At 38.5% G+C, this 21,412-nt stretch overlaps 1 protein-coding gene across 1 annotated transcript in view; it reads right to left on the bottom strand.

Annotated features, from left to right (window-relative positions):
* Positions 1-5,065: 5,065 nt before the first annotated feature.
* The window catches only part of LOC140230445 (dimethylglycine dehydrogenase, mitochondrial-like), a 49,075-nt gene continuing 32,728 nt past the window's right edge, over positions 5,066-21,412 (bottom strand). The window contains exons 7-14 of the mRNA XM_072310600.1: positions 15,364-15,562; positions 14,435-14,709; positions 13,130-13,350; positions 12,642-12,772; positions 11,650-11,867; positions 10,811-10,968; positions 7,082-7,276; positions 5,066-5,792 (exon numbers count right to left, since the gene is read on the bottom strand). Coding sequence (XP_072166701.1) covers positions 5,583-5,792; positions 7,082-7,276; positions 10,811-10,968; positions 11,650-11,867; positions 12,642-12,772; positions 13,130-13,350; positions 14,435-14,709; positions 15,364-15,562 — 1,607 coding nt within the window. The 3' untranslated portion in view covers positions 5,066-5,582. The remainder of the gene's footprint in view (positions 5,793-7,081; positions 7,277-10,810; positions 10,969-11,649; positions 11,868-12,641; positions 12,773-13,129; positions 13,351-14,434; positions 14,710-15,363; positions 15,563-21,412) is intronic.

The following is a 21,412-nucleotide window of genomic DNA, read 5'->3' as shown; positions in this document are numbered from 1 at the left end:
AGGTAATTTAATTGAAAAAAGAGAGTAAAATCTATGAGTTCAAGGATAAAAATTTGACTTAAATCGGATGAAAAATAAGGAAGTTATGACATTTTGAGGGTTTGCTAATTTCTGCAAAACAGTTCTTGAACAGTGGATATGAATATACAAAGGAGTGAGCAATTTTCCATTTATCATATACAAAAAAAAAAAAAAAAATGATGAAAATTCAATGCTTCTGTCATTTAAGTCTGAAACATAATATCATTCCTGGTTGAATAACTTCGGAATAGTGATTAGTTAGATATACATTGTACTAGGATTTGAGCCTCAGGCATAATTGCGTTTGAATAAAAAAAAAACCCAGGAAATTTCAAAATTTTATGTACAAAATATATGGCAAGCTGTGAGGGGATGACATGCTCATTTTGCTATTTGCATATTCATACTGACTATTCAAGAACTGTTTCCTGAAAAATTAGCGAAACTTAAAAATGTCATAACTTCCTTTATAATTTTCACCCGATTTTGATCAAAATTTTACTGTTTAACTCATATCTAATTCCTTCTTATCAGACTAACTTTTATTTGGACTGGATTTTCCCCTTTAACACCTTGTTGCACTCTTCCAATACTAGTATACCACCTGGCCTACCAGCATCTCTATATGGGTTCCTCCATGAGCATCCATATGGGATTATTGCATCAAATACACATCACATGGACACACAAAGTCACTAGATATAATAATAACTGAAGAAATCATATGCAAACATTTCTTTTCAAGCCATAGGAGAGAAGCAAAATTTAAATTATCTCATCTTGATAATAATAAAAAAACACTGAATATGTGTCCATGTACCGGTATTTATCCCACTAATACTATTATACACTATGCGAATCAACCTCTTCCATGACTGCAATTTATGCACAGATTCACTATATGTGTGATAATGAATAAATGAACAAACGCCAAGAACAAATAAACAAGTTCAGGAACGTAATAAAATTTAATGCATGTCTATATGCCTTTTGGTATTATAACTGCACTTGTATTATGCAATAGGCAGTTTAATCAAAATAATAATGCTACAGAATTACTGTTGTGTTTTGCTATTCATTCCGACTACAAAGCTTTCACGCATCTCGACAAACATAGTAACAAAGAATTCTCGCAAACTGGATTCATACCACAAAACCATTTATTTGGTATGAACTGTTAAACAGCATGTCACAAGCTTCTAAAGGAGGTAGGGTGACATACTTTGAGCATAAATGAACAAGCCTATTGGTTTGACTTATTCATTTTGGGGGAAGACAAAGGAAATGAGGCTGTTGACATCCAACGACACTCCATGAGAGATAAGATAGAGATACTAAGTCAGCTCCTTCCATTCTTTGGCGAGCCAACGAAATATCATGCCTACAAGCTTTGCCTAAAGACAGAGAATTGACAGAGCTGCCAACATTCACACATCCATCCAAATCAGGGCAGTTCCAAACATGATTACTGAGATACTTGTATTACAGTATAAGTGTATTTGAATAGAAGATAATTCCAAAATCTGGAAGTTCTGTTTTTTTGATGATTTTCTAGTTAGGACATAATCATGAGATATTCAGAATCTTACATTTAAATTCGGAGAGACTTGAAAGCTCTGCTTGAGGCACTGTAATATTATGTGCTGACTATCAGCTACAAAGTCCAAGACAGAGAGCATGGAATGTTTTGATCTTTATTTGCATAATAAAATGTCTTAGCTTCCTAGCTTGCTACCGTGTAGTTAGGTTGCATGAAGAAACAAATTGGGCCGGTCCTATTAAGAAAATGTAATACACATGGTACAGTGTATGACCAGGAGTTGGATAATGCATTACGTCCATCAACTGAACAACCACCCAGCATCTCATGCAGCATATCCTTGGCCAACTGCTTATACCCAAAACATAGTTCCCAGAAAGGCTCAAAATTCATCTTCCATCATTTGGAATTTGCTTGCATTATACATGCATCCAAAGTGTTTACCAAGACACTAAACTTGGTTGATAGATTCGCCAGGATGATGAGTTGTTTCGGACTGTTTTGAGATTAAATGTGTAGAATAATTTCAATCCTACATGTAGTTTACAACTTTTAGTCCAGAAGAGCTCTCCCCATTTAGAATTGTGGGGATCAGGTAGAATGTTACGTGATGACCGATCATGTCCAAACAATCATATTTATCAACAACCTCCATGCGATTCAGTCTAGTGCAAAGATTGGTGAATACTCCTATTGCCCGATTTGTCAATTATTGATAATGAATTATAAAAACAAATACGTAGCAACCACGATCAGGTATGTTCTGAGACTGTAGTACTGTTGGCCAACTTTTTTGGCTAATTCTTCACATTTTTTAAATTCCCAAACTGAAATTGTGTTATCACAACATTATTTCACACATTCCTTATGCATATGGGAAGCAACATTTTACAACAAAACATCATCATTCCTGCAGGCACATGAGATCTGTGTTTTAACAACACTTTAATGAACATTTTTTCCCCTTTTGGGGGGATGAAGGGATTTAAAAGCATGATAAGTTGTCACTGTGGATGAGATGGACTGATAGCAACATGAAACTACACCCTTTGGGAAATAATTATAGACATAAAAAATACTCCTGAAAAAGTAAAGATGCTTTGCAGCCATTTGGCTTCCTGACTGCTCATAGAGAAAGGCAGAATTTGTCCAAGTCCTTGGCATACTGCAGCATAGATCAAATGTGTTCACTTCTGTCAATATACAATTTGGCAATAAATCAATACTAGTTATTGCAGAATAGCATCTTGTAAAGATAAAATGCACTGCTGCCACAAAACAAAGAAATTCAGGGAATTAAAAAAAAAAATGAAGGCTACATATACAAATCTTTGTTACAACACAGTGGCGGATCCAGAGGGGGGCACAAGAGGCGCACGCCCCCCTTTATTTATCATTAAAAACAAAAGAAATAAAAAGAAAAAGAATGAAATGAAACCGGGAAGTGGCACTAGAAATATTAGTTGCGCCCCCCCCCCCCTTACAAAATTCCTGGATCCGCCCCTGCAACATTAACCCACTAGAGACTAGCCCCAAGTATACACTGGTGTACTTGGGCAGATGTCTATGGGAATGCATGTTAAAGCAAATCAGCGTCCTCAGTGAGTTAATGTGACAGAGCAAAAAAAGTATTCACAATAACATTTCATTTCATTTCCTTTATCCATTTTCAACAAGGAATATAAGTGTACAAAACCTATCATGCTTAAAAAAAAAAAAAAAAGAAGCAATATACATATTCTCAATATTTCAAAATATAGTATAATCACACAATAGGTTGTGAAGCCAAGATGCATGATAGTTGCTAGGTTAAAAAAAAAAGAAAAATCAAACATTTTCCTGAAGATTTTTTTTGCACTGACATATTCAGATTTCTATGCTATGTGCAAAGACATCTTAAGATGTGAGTTTACTACAGATGCAGCAAAAGTGGTTATGATCCAAACACAGAAAATCAAGTTAAAAATAACTAGACTAACTAATATGATAAAACATGTACAAACATTTGATGTTTGAAATGTTATTTTGGGCAAGTTTAAAGTCCCTTGAATTCACCTTGAGGCACATTGCCTCCCTCAATAGTTTTTAGACCCAGCTATGGATCATTTTGTGTGTTCTCACCAATGCAGGTCACCCTCTATAAAATGTCTGACACTTACAACAAATTTACCTTAAATATGAGGCAGTAGAGACAGGCACACACCAAAGTTTGTGGCGATGATGATTAATTGATGTAAGGTCCTCTCATTTGTCTAGTAGTAGATAAGTAGATAATGATGTCTATTCAAATCGAAGAATTGAAAATAAACTCATTTCAAGTGAAGTTTCCACAATTACCAATTCGCTTCCATGGGAAAATGGAGATCCTGTAGAAGGAACAGCCCTTTATGTATAATTTCTAAGTTGGGGAGACTCAGAAATCTCTAAGGGCTTGTACGAACCATCGACTCAGAGCTCTATACCCATATAAACTCAAGCTAACATCCATTCGATACCAAGGGCATGATAATTCTAGACAAGGAATCCAGATGGTTTGAGCATGGTATCAAAGAGGTCATCTGGGAATGAGTGGAGGGACCCACACTCAACCAAAAAGGAGGCCTCCTCTACAACTTGTTACACACAGGAGACCGGGCCCCTTGCAGGATTCCAAGTTGCCTTTCAAGCACTGGACCTTTGCAAAGACTCTGCGCAATCTTACTCACTATAAGGGATGTTCCTTCAACAGAATCTTAACTTGTTCGAGGATGCCAACTGATTACTGGCAAAATGCCACTTCTTGGGAGTTTATTTCCAGTTCTTCGATTAAAATATACACAATGCTGCACACTGGCACTGGTCCGACAGTCCCTGGCCAGTAAAAATCACTGTCGGATGAGTAAATTTTTTACGAATAGACCAATAAAAAATGCAAAAAACTGGGTACCTAGTACCTAGGTCGGACCAGTAGAAAAAATGGGTTACTGTAAAAGAAGGAATGTTCGTATACATTTAAATTTCGCAAATTTCGCGAGTACCAAGATTTGCGAAACTTAAATGCACGCAATAGTTCTTGTCTAGTGTGTATATGCATTAAATGTCAGAGGCAACTCGCAAAAATTTCATGCCGTGATAAGGGCATTTAGCTCCAATTCCTGAAAATTTCATGCCGCAAAAATATTGTGTTTGACAGAAGTGTGGAGCCCTGATATACATCATCACAAATAATGATATTACACGAGTTCACACAATGTACCATCATGCTAGCTACTACAGAGTCTCAAATGCAGCAAATCACATGTAAGCAATACATCCTCCATTTTCCTTGTCATAAAGAGCACCAAACTTCAGCAAAAGAAAAGAAGAAACACCCCCAGAGTTTATCATATACACCTTGTAGAAGACGACCACAAAAGATGGTATAGTGTGAGCCAGCCAGCAAAAAGCAAAAGCAATATGACATCAGATGCATGTATCACATATGTGACACGACTTGAAAGTGAAACGGTTAACCCCAACACAACAGCCTTTAAAAAACATAGGTATTTGATAGAGAATCAATACTACATACACTACTTTTATCTGATGTGTCTCATTCATCACTGATCCCTCCAATTCATCCCAGCTTTACTCTCCGTACTTTCACTGATTTGACGAAGTCCAAAGCATCGCAGGACAAATCTTACCAGCCTCCCTTTTTTGCTCTTACTCTACGGCAGCCAGGAATGTTGAAGATGATATTCAGCAAAGGGAAGAAAAAAATCTCTCCGAAAAGTAACTTTGAGTCATTCAATTCGAATCAAAGTGCACTGAATTACTGTCCAAACACATGATTACTTGAATGCCACCTTCCTGTTCACTCTATGTTTCAGATTGTCAGTACTGTACATTATTTCATGTGTCTCATCTTATAAGGCAACAAATACTCCAGAAGAAATACAACATATTTCATAATCATTCAGTTCTGCAATCAAGTTATATGTAGCTCACATTGAGTTGATTGTAAGGTAAAAACACAGAAGTTGAAAGAAACGTCCATAAATCATCCCCTGGCCTCGAGCACTCCTGTTTTCCTGCGAGCAGGCTCAGTCAACACGAGAGGTTCTTTCATGACTGTTGCTGGCCACTTCTTGCCCAGCAATTCCACCTCAACCTTTGACCCTGCTTCCTGTAGATGCATGGGGAGGTAGGCATATGCAATGGGTTGGTCCAAGTGGTAGCTGAAGCAGCCGGATGTGGTGTTCCCTATGACCTGGTGAGAAAATAAAATGATCTTGGTTGCTTTGGCACATCACTGCAGTGTCAGGCCAGCGACCAGAAACTTTCCGTTGATCCCAATATCAAGGCAATACTTTAGCCACCATTTTGAATCAACTTTGCAGCCTGCATTTCACTAGATCTTTAGCAGCAATGTAATAAGATTTACAGTATCTGCAATGTTATGTGAATTGCCAAAGGGCTGGTCCAGATTGGTTTCTAGAGGCTGCAAATCATCCTACAACACTTCTTTGCTATCTGTCTCTGCAATCCAAGTATATGTTGTCATCTATTGATGCATTTTGGTCTGTACAGAACAAAATCACTAAATACTTCATGACACTACGCATCATAAATTGTTAACATTTTTTTTTTCACTATTTTTTTTCCCGGCTCCCTTGTAAGCCCCACCTCTAATAAAAATCCTCCAGATCATCTTTATTCATATTCCAGCTGTGACATCATCCTCCTGTAACACTTGAGCTGAACAACAGAAACTGATATGTGCCTTACCATTCATTGCTACATCAAAAAATTGTCAGAAACACTATCATAAAAGAGAACATGATGCTGTTGTGAATGCAGGTAGCACTAGCATAAAAATGCAAATTTTGGAGATATTACATTGTGTACAGAAATATGCTACTTAGCCAAATCATAAAAAGTGAAGTGCACTGATCTTGGCCCAGTTTACAGTATGTCCAAAAAAAAAAAAAATACAATCGGATTTTTGCATTGATAACTTCCAATATGATTAAACTGTCTATATACTATTTCAGGGTCTAACATCTTTAGTTTGCAGAAAACCCCATTCAATTTCGTTAAGTGGTCACAGAGTAATGTAAATCATTGTGAAGCATGTCGTGGATGTGATTCTTCCAAGTTTAGCACTTGGATGCTCTTGGAACTTCATATTAATGTGTGAACACAACGGACAGAACTTGGAGGGAAGGGATTCCTGACATGCTCTACAAAAATGCTTATTCCTCTTTGACCACTGAAGCAAATTGGATGGGGTTTTCTGCAAGACGTGGGTTGTAAGTTATAGTTTCATAACCTGAAATTGTATTTGAATTGATTCACTATTTTTAAAGTTATCATTGCAGAGGGTCCCTTTGTAATTATTTGGGGGGGGGGGACATACGGTAGAATAATGAAAGAAGAATGAATAAATAAAATAGATCAATAAAAGAATTAATTAGTGCAAAATCTTCCTCTCTTTTCATATCATTTGTGATTTTAGGTTGGAAGATGATAATATAAAAGAATCTACTGAAACCTCACCTTCCCATCTTGCCAAATGGTTTCGTTTCCTTCCGGGTCAACGTCCTCGGCATCAACCTTCAAAAGTGTGACCTTTCTACTTAGACCCTCCTTCTTGATCTTGCGAACCGCATCTTTCCCAATAAAGTTGGCTTCTTTCTTCATCTTGACGAATGGGGAAAGGCCTGCCTCAATTGGGTTGTTGTCAACCAACATCTGGGGAAGGAGGGTGTACAAATATCTTGCCGTTTAATAAGGTACATACAGTAAACCTCGCAGGAGTCGAAGCTCTCGGGACTGTCAAAAATGCGTCGACTTAAGTGAACTTCGACTCTCGCGAGAGTCGATTTTTTTTCGACTCACAGTTTATATGTACATGTATTATAGTACATTTGCATGCATGTTTGTGTGTGTGTGTGCGTGCGTGTGTGTGTTTGCATTCAAATTTGTCTGTTCTTGAAGATAATGTTCTTATTTTGTTCTAAATTGAACATGGAATTTGTATCAATACTAGTAGTTAAACGTAGTTCTGAGAATGTCTGCGCTAATGTGGCAATGTGCATGCTAATGTGGCAATGTGCATGTGCTATGTCTATGGTGCAACATAGGTAGCCATCTCTGTCAACCTACCCTGAGACAAACACTCTCCCAGGCCCATCCCACCTCCATTGAACAAAACTATACAGCCAGCCGGGCACGCACAAACAAGCTCCGCCCACTTGGCCTGTCACTAAAATATTAAAGCAGCGATTGGTTGACCAAGTATGGATGTGCTGTGTGTATGGATAAAGTATGGATCGATGTGCTGTGTGTATACATGTATACATGTGTATGTATTCGACATGCGTGCGGAGCGGTACGGCGAGCGTGCATGCTTACCTGCAGCAGGTCAGGGGACGGGGTTCTGCGACATGCCGATTTTTTTGTTCTCGAAAATGTAATGAGAATGCCAGACAAATCTTCTTCAGCTCAAGTGATGTAAATTACGTGTGTTTTGTACAAAAGGGACTGAAGGTTTTACTTCGACACAGCCGAAATTCGACTCTCGTACTTCGGCTTATCCAAATATTTCTTAGAGAAAATACATAGGGAAAAATCAGGACTTTTTATTTTGCTTCGAGTTAAGTGATTTTCGACTCACTCGACGTCGACTAATCCGAGGTTTACTGTACTGTATATCAAACTCACTGCCTCACCACATTGAACAGAAAGACATTAACTCTCTATGTGCCACGTTCGCACGCTTTACACAGTCAACGGCATGCCAACTTCGCAGATTCTGCTCAAATGCTCACACCCATCCAAAGCAAATCATAAATTCTAGGTTTCTATCACTGTTTTGTTGGCAAATGTCATGCCTTTCATACAATAATGTAGCTGCTGGATATTTTGCAAGGAAAGCAATCAGAAATTTGCCGTACAATTTTACAAACAAAGCAAAGCTTGGCATTTTCTACCCTAGACATTGCTCATTGCATGTCTGGGGTGACAAATGTCTATACAAATTACACAGACTTCAAAAAAGAAAAAGAAAAACAGAATTTTGTCCCGAAGTATGACTGTTTTGCTATCTTAGAATAATGTGGCACACAGGGGTTTTACACCATGATATATAACGAGTTATTTGTATGTTGAAGCCAGCAATTCTTTCATCAAGTCCCCAAAAACCTGAAACAAGATTTCTTTGTTTCCTGGCTTCTCCAAACCATAAGGTCTGAATTCATGAAGGTGGTGCAAATGAAAACAAAAACCATGGAGCGCCAAGTGTCGCATGGAATATTTTGTTACGAAATCAGTCATTTCGTCGATGAAATGATTATTTTGTAAAGAAATGACAAAATTTTGTAACTACGCGTAAATGAATATTTCGTCTACGAAATGATAATTTCGTTAACGAAACGGTCATTTTGTTGATGAAATAACCAATTTCGTAGCGAAATATGCTGTGCGACACTTGGCGCTTCATGGTTTTTGTCCATGGTTTAAAACCATGGTTTCATTTGTACCACCTCCGTGAATTCGGGCCTAAGAGGACTGTTATTGTGCACACTTGGGACATCCTTCAATAGACTGTCATGATTGCTAGTGTGGAAGGTGGAATGTTTTTGTATGTTCTTGTCTGGCCTGTTCCTGTCTGTTCTCAGTGACTTTGGTCTTCATTTAACTACCTCAGCAATAAATTTCCAAGAAAGCTTCAAAATTGAGACTTTGATCCAGAATTTTGTAAAAGGTCCATCCCAAAGATGGGGTGTATCCCCTCTCTCATGACCCATTTCTGCCAGTTTGTTTAAAAGGTGGGTTAACTCCACACAGCAATCCTTCAAACCCAACTGCTGAAACAAATTGACAACTATAGGTGGGGCGGTAAAGAAAGTCATCCCTTACAATTCTTCTATAAATCTAGGGTTTGGGTTTGTTTATTCCTTGTTTTTACACTTTTTGCTATACACAACAGCCAATATGTCACAATATGTTACAAACTAAAAAAGCTACGTGTACATCACTTCGGTGATCCCTCGCATTTATTCCCAAGTTGAATTATCCTTCGGGTTTATGCCAGGTTCAAGTGTGTGCGTGTGTGTCACACACAAACACACTGCTATAGCTTCTGACCACCCGAGCATTGAGAATTAAGGGTTTCTGGGACGAACACTGTACTAGGGCTTTCTATAGCTCGGTCGGTAGAGCACCGGTATAGCAATCCGGAGGTCTCGGGTTCAAATCCCAATGGAATCCCATTGACTTTGCTCACTTTTCCACAAGTAAAAACACATGTAAAATACGAGCAAAATTCAGGGACAGGATACTTGAGACTGGAATGTTGTGATGAAAGATAATGGATACACCTTTACTCTTCTCTTTACTTAAAAGAGCTCTCTTCAAAACATGAACATGGTCATTGTGTAGATGTTGAATGGGTGCTAGCTTTTAATAAAAACAGAACTTTGAAGTCCTTTTCTTTTCTGTCTGACTATTACTTGAAAGTACATTTTGTGTTTTCAATACTTTGATGTGTTTCCAAATGCTGCTTTGAATGTGCAATTCAATTTTACCTCGAACTGGTGATATTTGTGACAAGCTCACTTGGAAAAACCAGCTCCTTTGCTTTGAATTTGACTACAGTTCGACCTCGATTATCCGGCCTCCTTTTAACCGGAAATCTCTATTATCCTGACGCGTTCACGCAGTGAAGGACTTTTCTTTTTCCATCCAAAAATTGAGAAAGAAAAAAGTGACTTTCATGGATCTATTTCACTAATTTCATAAGATGTGCATGATAGGTTTCTAAATATCCAATGAGGTAAAACATGTATGATTTTCACATAAAGATATACTTTATTTTTGTGAAGAAGGGACTACAATTTTGCGCAGGCTAGCATAGATTACACCACCGTTGCCGGGAACGCTACCTGCCTAGCTGCCAGTGCACTGGGACGGCAGCTACATATGTATAAACATTAACATTGTGGCTCCCATATCCGGCCAATTTGCTTATCCGGATGAGCGCCGGTCCCGACATGGCCGGATAATCGAGGTCGAACTGTACCTTGTTTTTCTTATCATAACTACTGAATATCATATTATTCATATCAGTTCATATCATTGTACATTCAAAGGTCAAAGGTCCTCACACGACACTGCACACACAGGACCTATTCCGTGAGTTCTGTCCAAAGCTCTCTACTGCAGCAGCACTGTAACTTGTGTTTTTCGTGCACCAAGACCCTAACCTAACAAACCTCCATTTACCTCTGCACCCCAGGCACGGAAGCCCTTCTCAATCCGCAGTACATTCATGACATATGTCCCAAAGTCACCGATGCCGTATTCCTCTCCTGCAGTTAGCAGGGCCTTGTACAAGTCTGCCGTGTCTGAGCGGGCATGGTAGATTTCCCAGCCAAGCTCACCTAAGATTAAGTAACAACGAAATATACTGAATAAACAAAATGTGTCTCCCTGGATGCTTTAAAGATGGCATTGTCCATTTTCGAGGAAATTCATGATAAACATTTAAAATTTCCAAGCTTCAGTTACAAATTCCAATTTTAGATCTATCAAGACTTCAGTAAACCAACAGGGAAGCTAGACAGCATGAAATCTTTGGCTTGTTCTAACAAGGCAGGCAGATGCATAACTAGTCTGTTTTAGACAAAGACCAATGATTTCAAACAACTCCAATTCCCCAAATATCAACCAATAAAAATTAATCCACCAGAGATTCTCAAAGCGGACAAACACACTCCATAATATGCAAAAATGTACATTACAAGCAAAGCTTTGTCTAAGCAAATCATGCTGTGTTGAGCACCTGATTTTTCTCTCACAGTATTATCATGGTGATAGAGGTAGTTCCCATGTGTTAAAAAGTTTGAAAATTAATTTGCAGCCTCTGATTTTACTTCATTTTAACAGGATAGCAAAGGTAGACCTGAGACAAAAATAAACTTCTAATGACTGCAAAAGTTTGCAAGAATCCTTTTGAAAATATCCCATTATTCCTAATGCATTTCGTGGCATTTGGGTAGCTCGAGTCACATATGACAACTGGTCACCATTTGACCGATACTCAACCAAAACAGCATGCCCACCTGTATATGTGATTCTCAGTGCCATGCACTTGACACCACCGATCACTATATTCTTGGCCGTCATGAACTTGAACCCTTCCTCGCTCACGTCTGCATCGGTCAGGGAAGCCAGAATGTCACGGGACGATGGACCGGCCAGACCTAGGCAGCCTTGCTCCTCAGTCACATTCACGAAGCTGACGTCCAGGTCATTTTCATATGCCTTCTGCTCCATCCATCTATCACAACAACAGAGTAAAACAGCAATACTAGGCCCTTGAAGGATAGGTACACTTGGTCACCTTTGGCGTGACTTACTTCAATATTGCCAGGGATGCAAGGTCTTCCATTTATGGATGACACTCTCCTTGTCTTTTAGATGCAAATGTTTTCATGGAGTTATTTCCTTTTCTTTCATGTTTGCATATGTAGTGTTAATACTTTGTATGGTAAATTTGAGACCCAATGGAAGAAGTTGTATTATGTAGAAAAAAGGCTGACAGGGCAATCCTCCATTTCTTCATACTGTATATTTCTTTGATACTGTACAATATCTTAGTCGAATAAAGAAATAGAAACAACATCTCAAGAGGGCGTAACCGGGCAATTACCCCCAGAGGGCAATTACCCCAAGGGCTAAATACTGGTTAATGGTAAGGTTAGAGTAAAGATTAGGGTTAGGTTTAGAGTTAGGAGTTTGGGTTAGGGATAGGATTAGGTCCAGGATTAGGATTAGGGCCAGGGGAAGGGTCTGGGGTAATTGCCCAGGGGGTAATTGCCCTAGACCCCAAGAGGGACATGTAGTAAGTTGCCTAGAGATGTGGGCACAGGTAGGATGTGAACCGTTGATCTCTCATTACCAAGCCCAGAGTTCATACCACAGAACTCCAACAATGCCACCTCTTCCGAGACTGTATACAATGCACATAATTATGTGAGATATGCACATCTCTGTCATCCATGCTTCTCCAAACAACTTCCATCTTCCATTGACCAGCCATGACATTACTCACCTCAGGTCATGTATCTCAGAGCCAGAGCCTGTGATGCAGAAGAATTGGTTCTCGCCAGTCTTCGTGACCGTGATCTCTGCATAAACTTTGCCCCTTGGGGTCAACATGTGACCTACAACACAGCCACCAATCTGAAGAGACAAAGGGATATTGAACATTAGAACTTGGGGTAGCAAAGCAAGATACAACAACAAACAAAAAATGGAAATGAAAACTCACATTAAAAAGTTTAAAGTCACTCAAACCAGTATAAATATATGCCATTGTAACAGCCAGTCCACACAAAATGTCAGTTTATAAGAATATCTGTATGTCATGTTATGAATTTTAAAAGCTACACTTAACTGCACAAGTAAGATTCCTTTCTTTTCCTGGATGAATGATAAGGAATGCATCTCAGCAATCATCTCCTGCATTTTGCAGAAAACACCATCTCCACTCTGTATACATCACTTCTTGTATGTTCACATTCCCTACAAATGTCTTACTGCTGAAGGGAGTCTGTTGGCTAGGACAAGGTCTAGGAGTTTAGTCGCATCTGCGCCACTGATCTCAAACTTGGCAAAGGGAGTTAGGTCGATGACCCCAGCTCGATCCATGACGGTCTCGTACTCTCGCCGAACGGGCCCATGCCAGTTGGTTCGGCGGAAGCTGGGCCGATAGCCAGCTTCATCCCCCTCCAGGGCAAACCAGTGAGGTTGCTCCCAACCTGGTAAGACGAGATGACCTTGAATAATCACTCCTATCTGACATCAAAATGTCGAGACAAACCTCCCCACAAAACTTAATAGCACCCATGTTTGTCACATCACTCGTCAAAATATTTCTCCCCATCTGACTGGGCAAACTATCAATGCCTGACATATACCATGATAATCAAGAATACCAGGTACCAGGTACAGAAAAAGAGGAATGAATATGTGGCATGCTCTGTCAAAATGAGTCAGAAGTCAGGGAAAACAAAAATTTTGCTGTGTCCAGAAGCAGATTTTTGAGACAACAAAAATGAAAATCAAAGTCTTTGAACAAGGAAACCTGCAAAACCTCACATATTGTGAGAATTAGTAGATAGTCAAGTTGATTGTTGCACAATTTGTTATCACAATTTTACAGAAACTATAGTTTCTGTCTCGCCCATATGGGCTTCATATAGCCTCTTATAGGCCTATTCAAGGGGAAATTGGCAATTCCAGTTGAACAATCTGTTGTACTAGATCAGTTCACTCCATCATATGAAACAGCTAGCTCTCTAGACCCTTACAAACAGACCTATACAAAATACTGCTCAGATCATCAGATTTATACAATTTTGAAGTTGCTCACCAGACTGCATGCCAGCCTTTCATTCTCCAATTAGTAGGGTTAAAGGTCAAGAGCTATGACTCATTAGCATATTGTAATAGAAATGAATGCAGTGTCTAAAGCTGCCAGAATAGGAGCAAAGCAAAACACAAAAGCTATGGTTTGAAAAGAAAAATACTCGTGCCTAAAAAAAAATAATTGACATAGAAAGCTATGATTTCAGGGACTTCAACTCATTTCTTCACACTGAATTTTCAGCACTGGCAGATAAAACATAAGGGAACAAGAATCTGTCATGATGAAAAATTTGAACCTTGAAGTGCTTTCCCATCACTTTTGGCCCATTCCATGAAAACTCTGAATGCTATGTAAGATTCACTTTGATGAAGTGGTAGTTATAACATGCCATCCAGCTGCCTGAATGCCAATCAGGTTTTAAGAAGAGACAAACGAGAGGAATACACTCTCAATCCACAAAGTAGAGGACGTACCAGCATGGAAACCAAACTGGGCCCCTCGTTCCTTCATCAGCCCGTAGGCACCAGACATGCGCGATGTCGGCCGTCCAGCGAAGCGCTCTTCTTTGGGGAAGGCTACAGCATTGTTCATACCATACGACTCGGAGACTTTCACACGCTGGTAATCCAGTGTGCACCACTTGCCATACCGGTCCGGATCGGCCTCTATGAGGTCATAGGGGGGCTCCCCATCCATAATCCAATCCTTAAGGTACCTCCCTACTCCTCCAGAATGTATGATACCATATCTGAGGAGGAGAAATGATCGAGACCATACAGCATAATGGAATGTTACAAGGAGAGCATGGAAATTTGAAAGGAATCACTACTGGATTTCTATCGTCCACTGTTTAGAAAAAAAAAAATTGTTGGTTCTGTTTTCATGACATGGAATATTCTGCACTACAAGGGAAGAAAAAAGCAATACAAATCCCGACTGAATACAATAATAACGCCTAAAGAGTCTAAAGAGGTACAATGTCTTCAAGTACTTTAATTCTGGAGCAATATCCAATAACATGACTTTTACTATATCTAACCTATGACTGCCATGATTTCTCAATCTTCCTTTTCTAATTGGACTGTTCTAGTTGAATTTCTTAAATACCTCATTGATTTAGAGGTATTGTAATTCCCTACAGGGTTATTACTGGGCACCCAGTTCCTGCGATCAATGAGTATATATACTTTCATGAGGCAAGGTGTGTACCTGAAGCCACTATGAGACCAGATCTGGCTGAACTTTGCATCCTTGTCTATTAGTATGGCATGACCACCGACCACTGACCACATGGCAGCGGACTGCCGAGCCTAATGCAAATTATGGTTGCATAACCTGGCAAGCTTTGTTGCAAAGTGAATGAAGTATCACAATTTCTACTGTCAAAAATGATAAAACATACGAGAAGGGGGCTGCCATCCAGAAGTTCTTTAGGCCGCGAGAGGGTCCAATCAGAGATGCAATGTCTGGGGTGTACGGGATGGGGCCGGACACTACACTCTGGATGTTGCCCCTGGCGAAGCAGGGGAACATCTCCATGGCAGCTTCCACGTGCTCCTGCAACCGGTCCAAGTCGCTCTCGAACAGCTCCTTGCCAAAGCCTGCCATCATTGTCGGAGAGAGGGAAATGTGAGAGGAAGAGAGGGAAGGGGGAGAAAATAATAAAGAGCATATGAGTCATCTTGTTTCACGAAGGTATAAGCCTACGGTACTTGTTCCACCCTTGAGCATACAGTTAACCCGTTCCATACTGAATTCTGAAATGCCCACAGACTTATACCCAGGCCAACAGGTTCCCATATGGAATGGGTTAAGCATATGCCATGCTGTGTTTCTCTTTATGATATCAAGTGCCTAATCTGGTTTGAAGTCATGCTCAGCATTCCTCGTCATTGAAAGGCAGTCCATCGTCACTGGCTTTCTTTCATCTGGTAAGATTTCAATTAATTTCTTCCCAAGTCATTAACCAAACATCATGTATTAAAAGGTATTGTAGAGCTATAGTGAAATGCAGTTTTCAATTCAATTTGAATTCAGATTTACTTTATTTCCATCAAACAAGGTTTTGAAATACATATAATACAAAATACATATTTGACAAATTATATTGTTAAACAATTTGTAAGATGTACAAGTCATAAAGTTTGGGTGTAGATTGGGGGTGGGGGCGAGATTGAAAATCCTCAGATCAGTGTTTTTGCTTTTATTTGTTTAATTTTTCCACCTGAGAAGATGGCTAGCTGCGATAGCTGGTCTTCCGTGTGGTCCAGTTGGATGTACAAGGCAGCACCACGTCACCGGTTTTAAAGGGATCGTATAGTTTTGGTTGAGACCTAGTTTCAGGTTTCTAACATTTTTTGGTGAGATAATGAGAAACCTCTTATGAAATATGGAAGAGCATGTAATTCTATGAGGAATTCAATGTTTATTTGAAGAAAATTGGTTTTGAAACGGCTGAGATATCCAAAAAGAGCGATTCTAATAAAGTGTGGGACCCACACTTTATTACGATCGCTTTGTTTTACTTTGTTTTTCGATGTTTCAGTCATTCCAAACCCGATTTTCATCAAATAAATTTTGAATTCCTCTTAAAATGGTATGCCCTGTACTATATCATAAGTGTCTTCTTGGTATCTCACAAAAAGTTAAAAGCCCAATTTTCATCTCCATCAATACTGTACTATCCCTTTAATAGGCACCCTGCTCTTTATGAGCAGTTTATGATGAATACCAAATGAAGCAAGGGACTTTTACATGCATGAGTTTTGACTCTTTCACACACATAACCTCAATTTTATGTCCTATCTAAGAGACAAAGTGTTTTGCCTCTTAGTAGAGGGAACATATTATGATTACACACAACACTGTTCAGTTAGACTCTGGAATTGAACCAGGTCCTTTTGATCTGAAGCAAATGCAATACCAACTGAGCTATTAAAAATCATCACACATTTTGCACTTATAAATGCAAGATCAGAAGCCCTGCCTGTGTTACGTTCAAAAGAAAAACAAAATGATCCAATCATTAACTGCAGGAAGAAAATGTACACCACTAAAACACCACAAAGTTGTGTTCAAAAGAAAAATGGACATCACGACTGACTGAAGAATTCTCCACAGCGACGGTTTGATTTTGCTGCAACATGCATTCATTATAAACTTTACAATAAATTCCTCGTAAAAATGTAGGCTCTTTGACATTTCATAAAGTGGTTTCTAAGTATTTTGCATAAAGTTAAAAGCTGATTTTTTTCATCTTAACCAATACTATACAATCCCTTAAAACTCAAGTCAACGCTGAAATTGGCCTCTAACACTCACAGGTTGTGACACAAACTGGTAATAATGATATTACCAAGGAGTTACAATAGTTCCATGATGACACTTGTCTTGTTACACTTTTTAAACGAAAGGGCAAAGCCCTTTGTTGCAGAACAATTAAGTGAAAATGACCATATAAGTGTTTGTATATCTGCATTGACCTGGGTCCAGTCAAGACCATTCCCAAGATTGTGACCGTCAGAAAGACTGGACTGCCATCCTGCCGAGTTTGATAAGAGAAGGTATTTACGTGTCTCACCTTTTCCTGTCTGCGGAACAGGAATTAGATAGTCTAGATAACGGGAGTGTCCCAAGAAAATACCAATTCCTACTTGCAATGTTTTAATTTTTGTGTTTTTTTAGGCTGACTTAACTGATCTACTTACTTTTGTCTACACTCATTTAGGATGAAACATCTTCCTCTGAGCATGTGAACATACAGTGTATCTTTTAGAGGAAACCACAACCCACATATAAATGTGGATTGAAAAAAAAAAGTAATTCTGGTAGAACACATCAGTGAAAGTTTGAGAAAAAGTGAGTGAATGATTCAAAAGTTATAAATTTAAAGACCTTTGGTGCTGTCATTGCTAGAAGCTAGATAAGAAGACTACTAATAAACCCTTCATGACACCATTCTGGACAACAATATAAAGAAAATATAAGGAGAATTCCACAAAATTTCATTTTCATAAAAAGTACACATTCCATTACCTTGTTACCAAGTGATGTGTTAGGGTAATTATCCCCCTTGCCTGCTTTCTGAAAGAGGCAAGTCAAATGTTCTTTCATAATGCTAGAAAAGTGAAAATATGTTGAATTTTCTTTATATTTTCTTTATCAGGCCATATTAGCATGTGTGTATATGCGTGGAAATGAGTTGCTTACATTGGAAGAGATCTGCATTCTCCAGTGCTTTTTTTCTAAAGTCCAAATGATAAAGACTCATTCAAAAAATTCAGAAAAATCCCTAGATCCAGACAGTGATCCAGTTCACTGCTGAATTTCAATCATTTGTTCCCAGTGTCTTTAACAACTTATCCTGAAAATTTTATCAAAGTCTGGGCAGGACTTTTTGAGTTACTAGTATATTGCAAACAGACAAGACAAACCAATGCCAACAAAAAACATAACCTCCTTGGTGAATTTAATCATCAGCTGAGTGTGCAGAGCATGTGACACATTCAAGCAATGTGGAGGTAATGTTAAAACCAGCTGTACAAATCTGATCAGTTACAGAAAGAAAGCACTATTTGAGTAGTGCATAGAATGTTACATGCACCAGGAAGTTGTTAGAGAAGGAATAGAAACAAGAGTCTCTACTTTGTACCCATGCTCCATGCAGCTGAGAATTTATGCACTCTATACTGGGTGTCCCAAAAAAAGCGGAACAGTGGATTTTCAGTACCTTGCATTTTAAAAGGGATATATTTTTTGACATCATTAGAAAGAGCATCTTCCGCAGAAGACAATGATACCAAAATCATTAAATTTGGTTCAGTACTTTTTATTCTACGTCAATTTCTGTAAATGCAGTTATTTTCAAATTTCGCCGGATTATGAGATAATTTGGGTGCGACAAGCGTTCCATACAGTGAATTGTGTAAGCTCGTTGATCCATGTCAACAAAAGATTCAGCTTTCACATTGGGCGCGCACACACACACTGTTTTTTTCCTGGTCCACGCCCATTGTGAGAGCTGTACCGTTTTTTGACATGGATCACCGAGCTTACACAATATTCACTGTATGGATTGCGTGTCGCGCTCAAATCATTTTCTCATAAGTCGCAAAAATCTGGCGAAATTTGAAAATGACTGTATTTACAGAAATTGGCGTAGATTAAAAAGTGCTGAACCAAATTTAGTGATTCTGGTATCATTGTCTTCTGCGGAAGATGCTCTTTCTAATGATTTTTTGGGACACCTGGTATAGCAGGTGTTAATAGATTGCTCTGACAAAGCATACCTTTCCTCATTCCCAACAAACCAAGTTAATCTGCAATTTGATGTCCCTTTTAACATTCTTGGGAGGAATTATTCAAAGTGTAGAAAACAGGACATATGAACAAAAAATCATTAAAAATTGTACACTGTAGTTATGTAACTGTAAAATGCTAAACATGCAGAAACAGGCATCAGTCAATCAAAGAATCCCAAAGATTTTACATTCAGGTACTTAACTTGGCCAAAAAAAAAACAACAACAACAAAAAACCCAAAACAAACAAACAAACAAATATGTATACATATTATATATGAAATATACACACACAAATGTTAACTTCATATCAGATACTAATATTCCTCTTTACAGCCTTTGAGTATAGATAACAAAAGGATTTGAAGAAAAACTGAAAGGATTTATTCCGTAACATATTTTACCAGAAAGTTTGATGCAGAATTTCTACAATTCCTCAGATATATAGCTTAAGATTGTTAAAATCAACAACTTCTTCTTTGGTCTCCATGTCGAAAATCTATGGAAAAGCAGCTTGCAGCACGGAACATCACAGCTAGTGGAATACTCGTGGAATGCTAGTCAAGAACTTTTGCATAAATTTGCACAAATTGGGAAGAGATTCTACTCCTTCTCTATCATGTCCCTGCATGTGTTGTCTTGGATTATTCATATATGAATCTCATAACAATATGAGAAAAATTACAAAGTGGAAAACAGGGATACTAAGTTTCTCAACTCGGATACCTCCCATAGTGCTTTTTTTTTCATTTTAGAATTAGAAATTGCACAATATGGCACACACTTACAATACAATTATACTTGCATAATTCTCATCAATTTGTTATGGAGGATGGTCTTGCAAGACATTGTTTTGAACATTTTTTGCCCAAATTTGGGTCCAGGGTGAATGAATCTAGACAAATTGTGTGACTGACATGACTGAGTAGATCGCGAATTTTTACAGACCTCTTTGGATTATTTTTGTAGAAAGTAAAATAGCTGTACAATACAGCCATGTAGGTATTCTCTAAACCCGCTTCTCAACCAATGGGCCGCGAAACTCTCTCAGGTGGGCCAAAATGTCACCACTAAAAAAACAAAATAAAGAGTGTGTTGTCTATCTAATTGCCTCGAAAAAACTTACAGGAGCCAAAGTGGACATCAGGTTAAACTAAAATTATCACTGAAGGTGATTAATACCCCCACCCCTGGTGTTGCTTTATAGTATGTGATGTCATGAGGGCAATGACGTTAATACCAAGTTTGTGCATTTGTCGAATTGGAAACAGAATAATTTTAGTTTACTGTACAATTACAGAGTTGACACTGAGTATAAAACTTACAGCAAATGGAAACATGCTTTCCCCGAGCATCACTACACTTAAAGACTATCATACACACCAAATTTGACCTTCATAGCTTGAATGGTTTATTTTGAGACAAAAATGAGTGGTTACCATGGCAACACATTTTCCTTAAACTAACACAATGGTGTCTTGCAAAACTACACTTCTAGATCATGATACATAAATTTGACTTTAATTGCTTGAATGATGGAAAAGTTATTCGATCTGCAAGGTTTTGGTAAAATTGTGGTTACCATGGCAATGGTTTTTGTGACAAACAAAAATTGTATTCCACATCTATACCTCAGGGCCATAATGCCTACCAAATTTGATTTCAATTGCTTGAAAACTGTGGAAGAAGTTCACTCCACAGAATTAAAAAAAAACAAACAAACATGCAGTTACCATAGCAACGCATTGTCTGATACAAATACAAAGGACATTTTGCAAAACTACACTTAAAGAGCATCATACACACCAAATTTCACCTTCATAGATTAAATGGTTCAATTTGATACAAAAATGAGTGGTTACCATGGCCACACAGTTTTCTTATATTAACACATTGGTGCCTTGCATAACTACACCTCCTGATCATCATACATACTAAATTTGACCTTAATTGCTTGAATGATGTGGAAGTTATTCAATCCACAAGGTTTTGGTAAAATTATGGTTATCATGGCAAGGCTTCCTCCGACAAACACAAAAATTATGTGTGCCACATCTATGCCTCAAGGCCATAATGCCTACCACATTTGATTTCAATTGCTTCAAAACTGTGGAAGTTGTTCACTCCACAAGATTTCGAAGGAAACATGCGG

This window comes from Diadema setosum, chromosome 7 (genome assembly GCF_964275005.1).
Source record: "Diadema setosum chromosome 7, eeDiaSeto1, whole genome shotgun sequence".
Classification (NCBI taxonomy): domain Eukaryota; kingdom Metazoa; phylum Echinodermata; class Echinoidea; order Diadematoida; family Diadematidae; genus Diadema; species Diadema setosum.
This window is presented reverse-complemented; position numbering and strand designations above follow the sequence as displayed.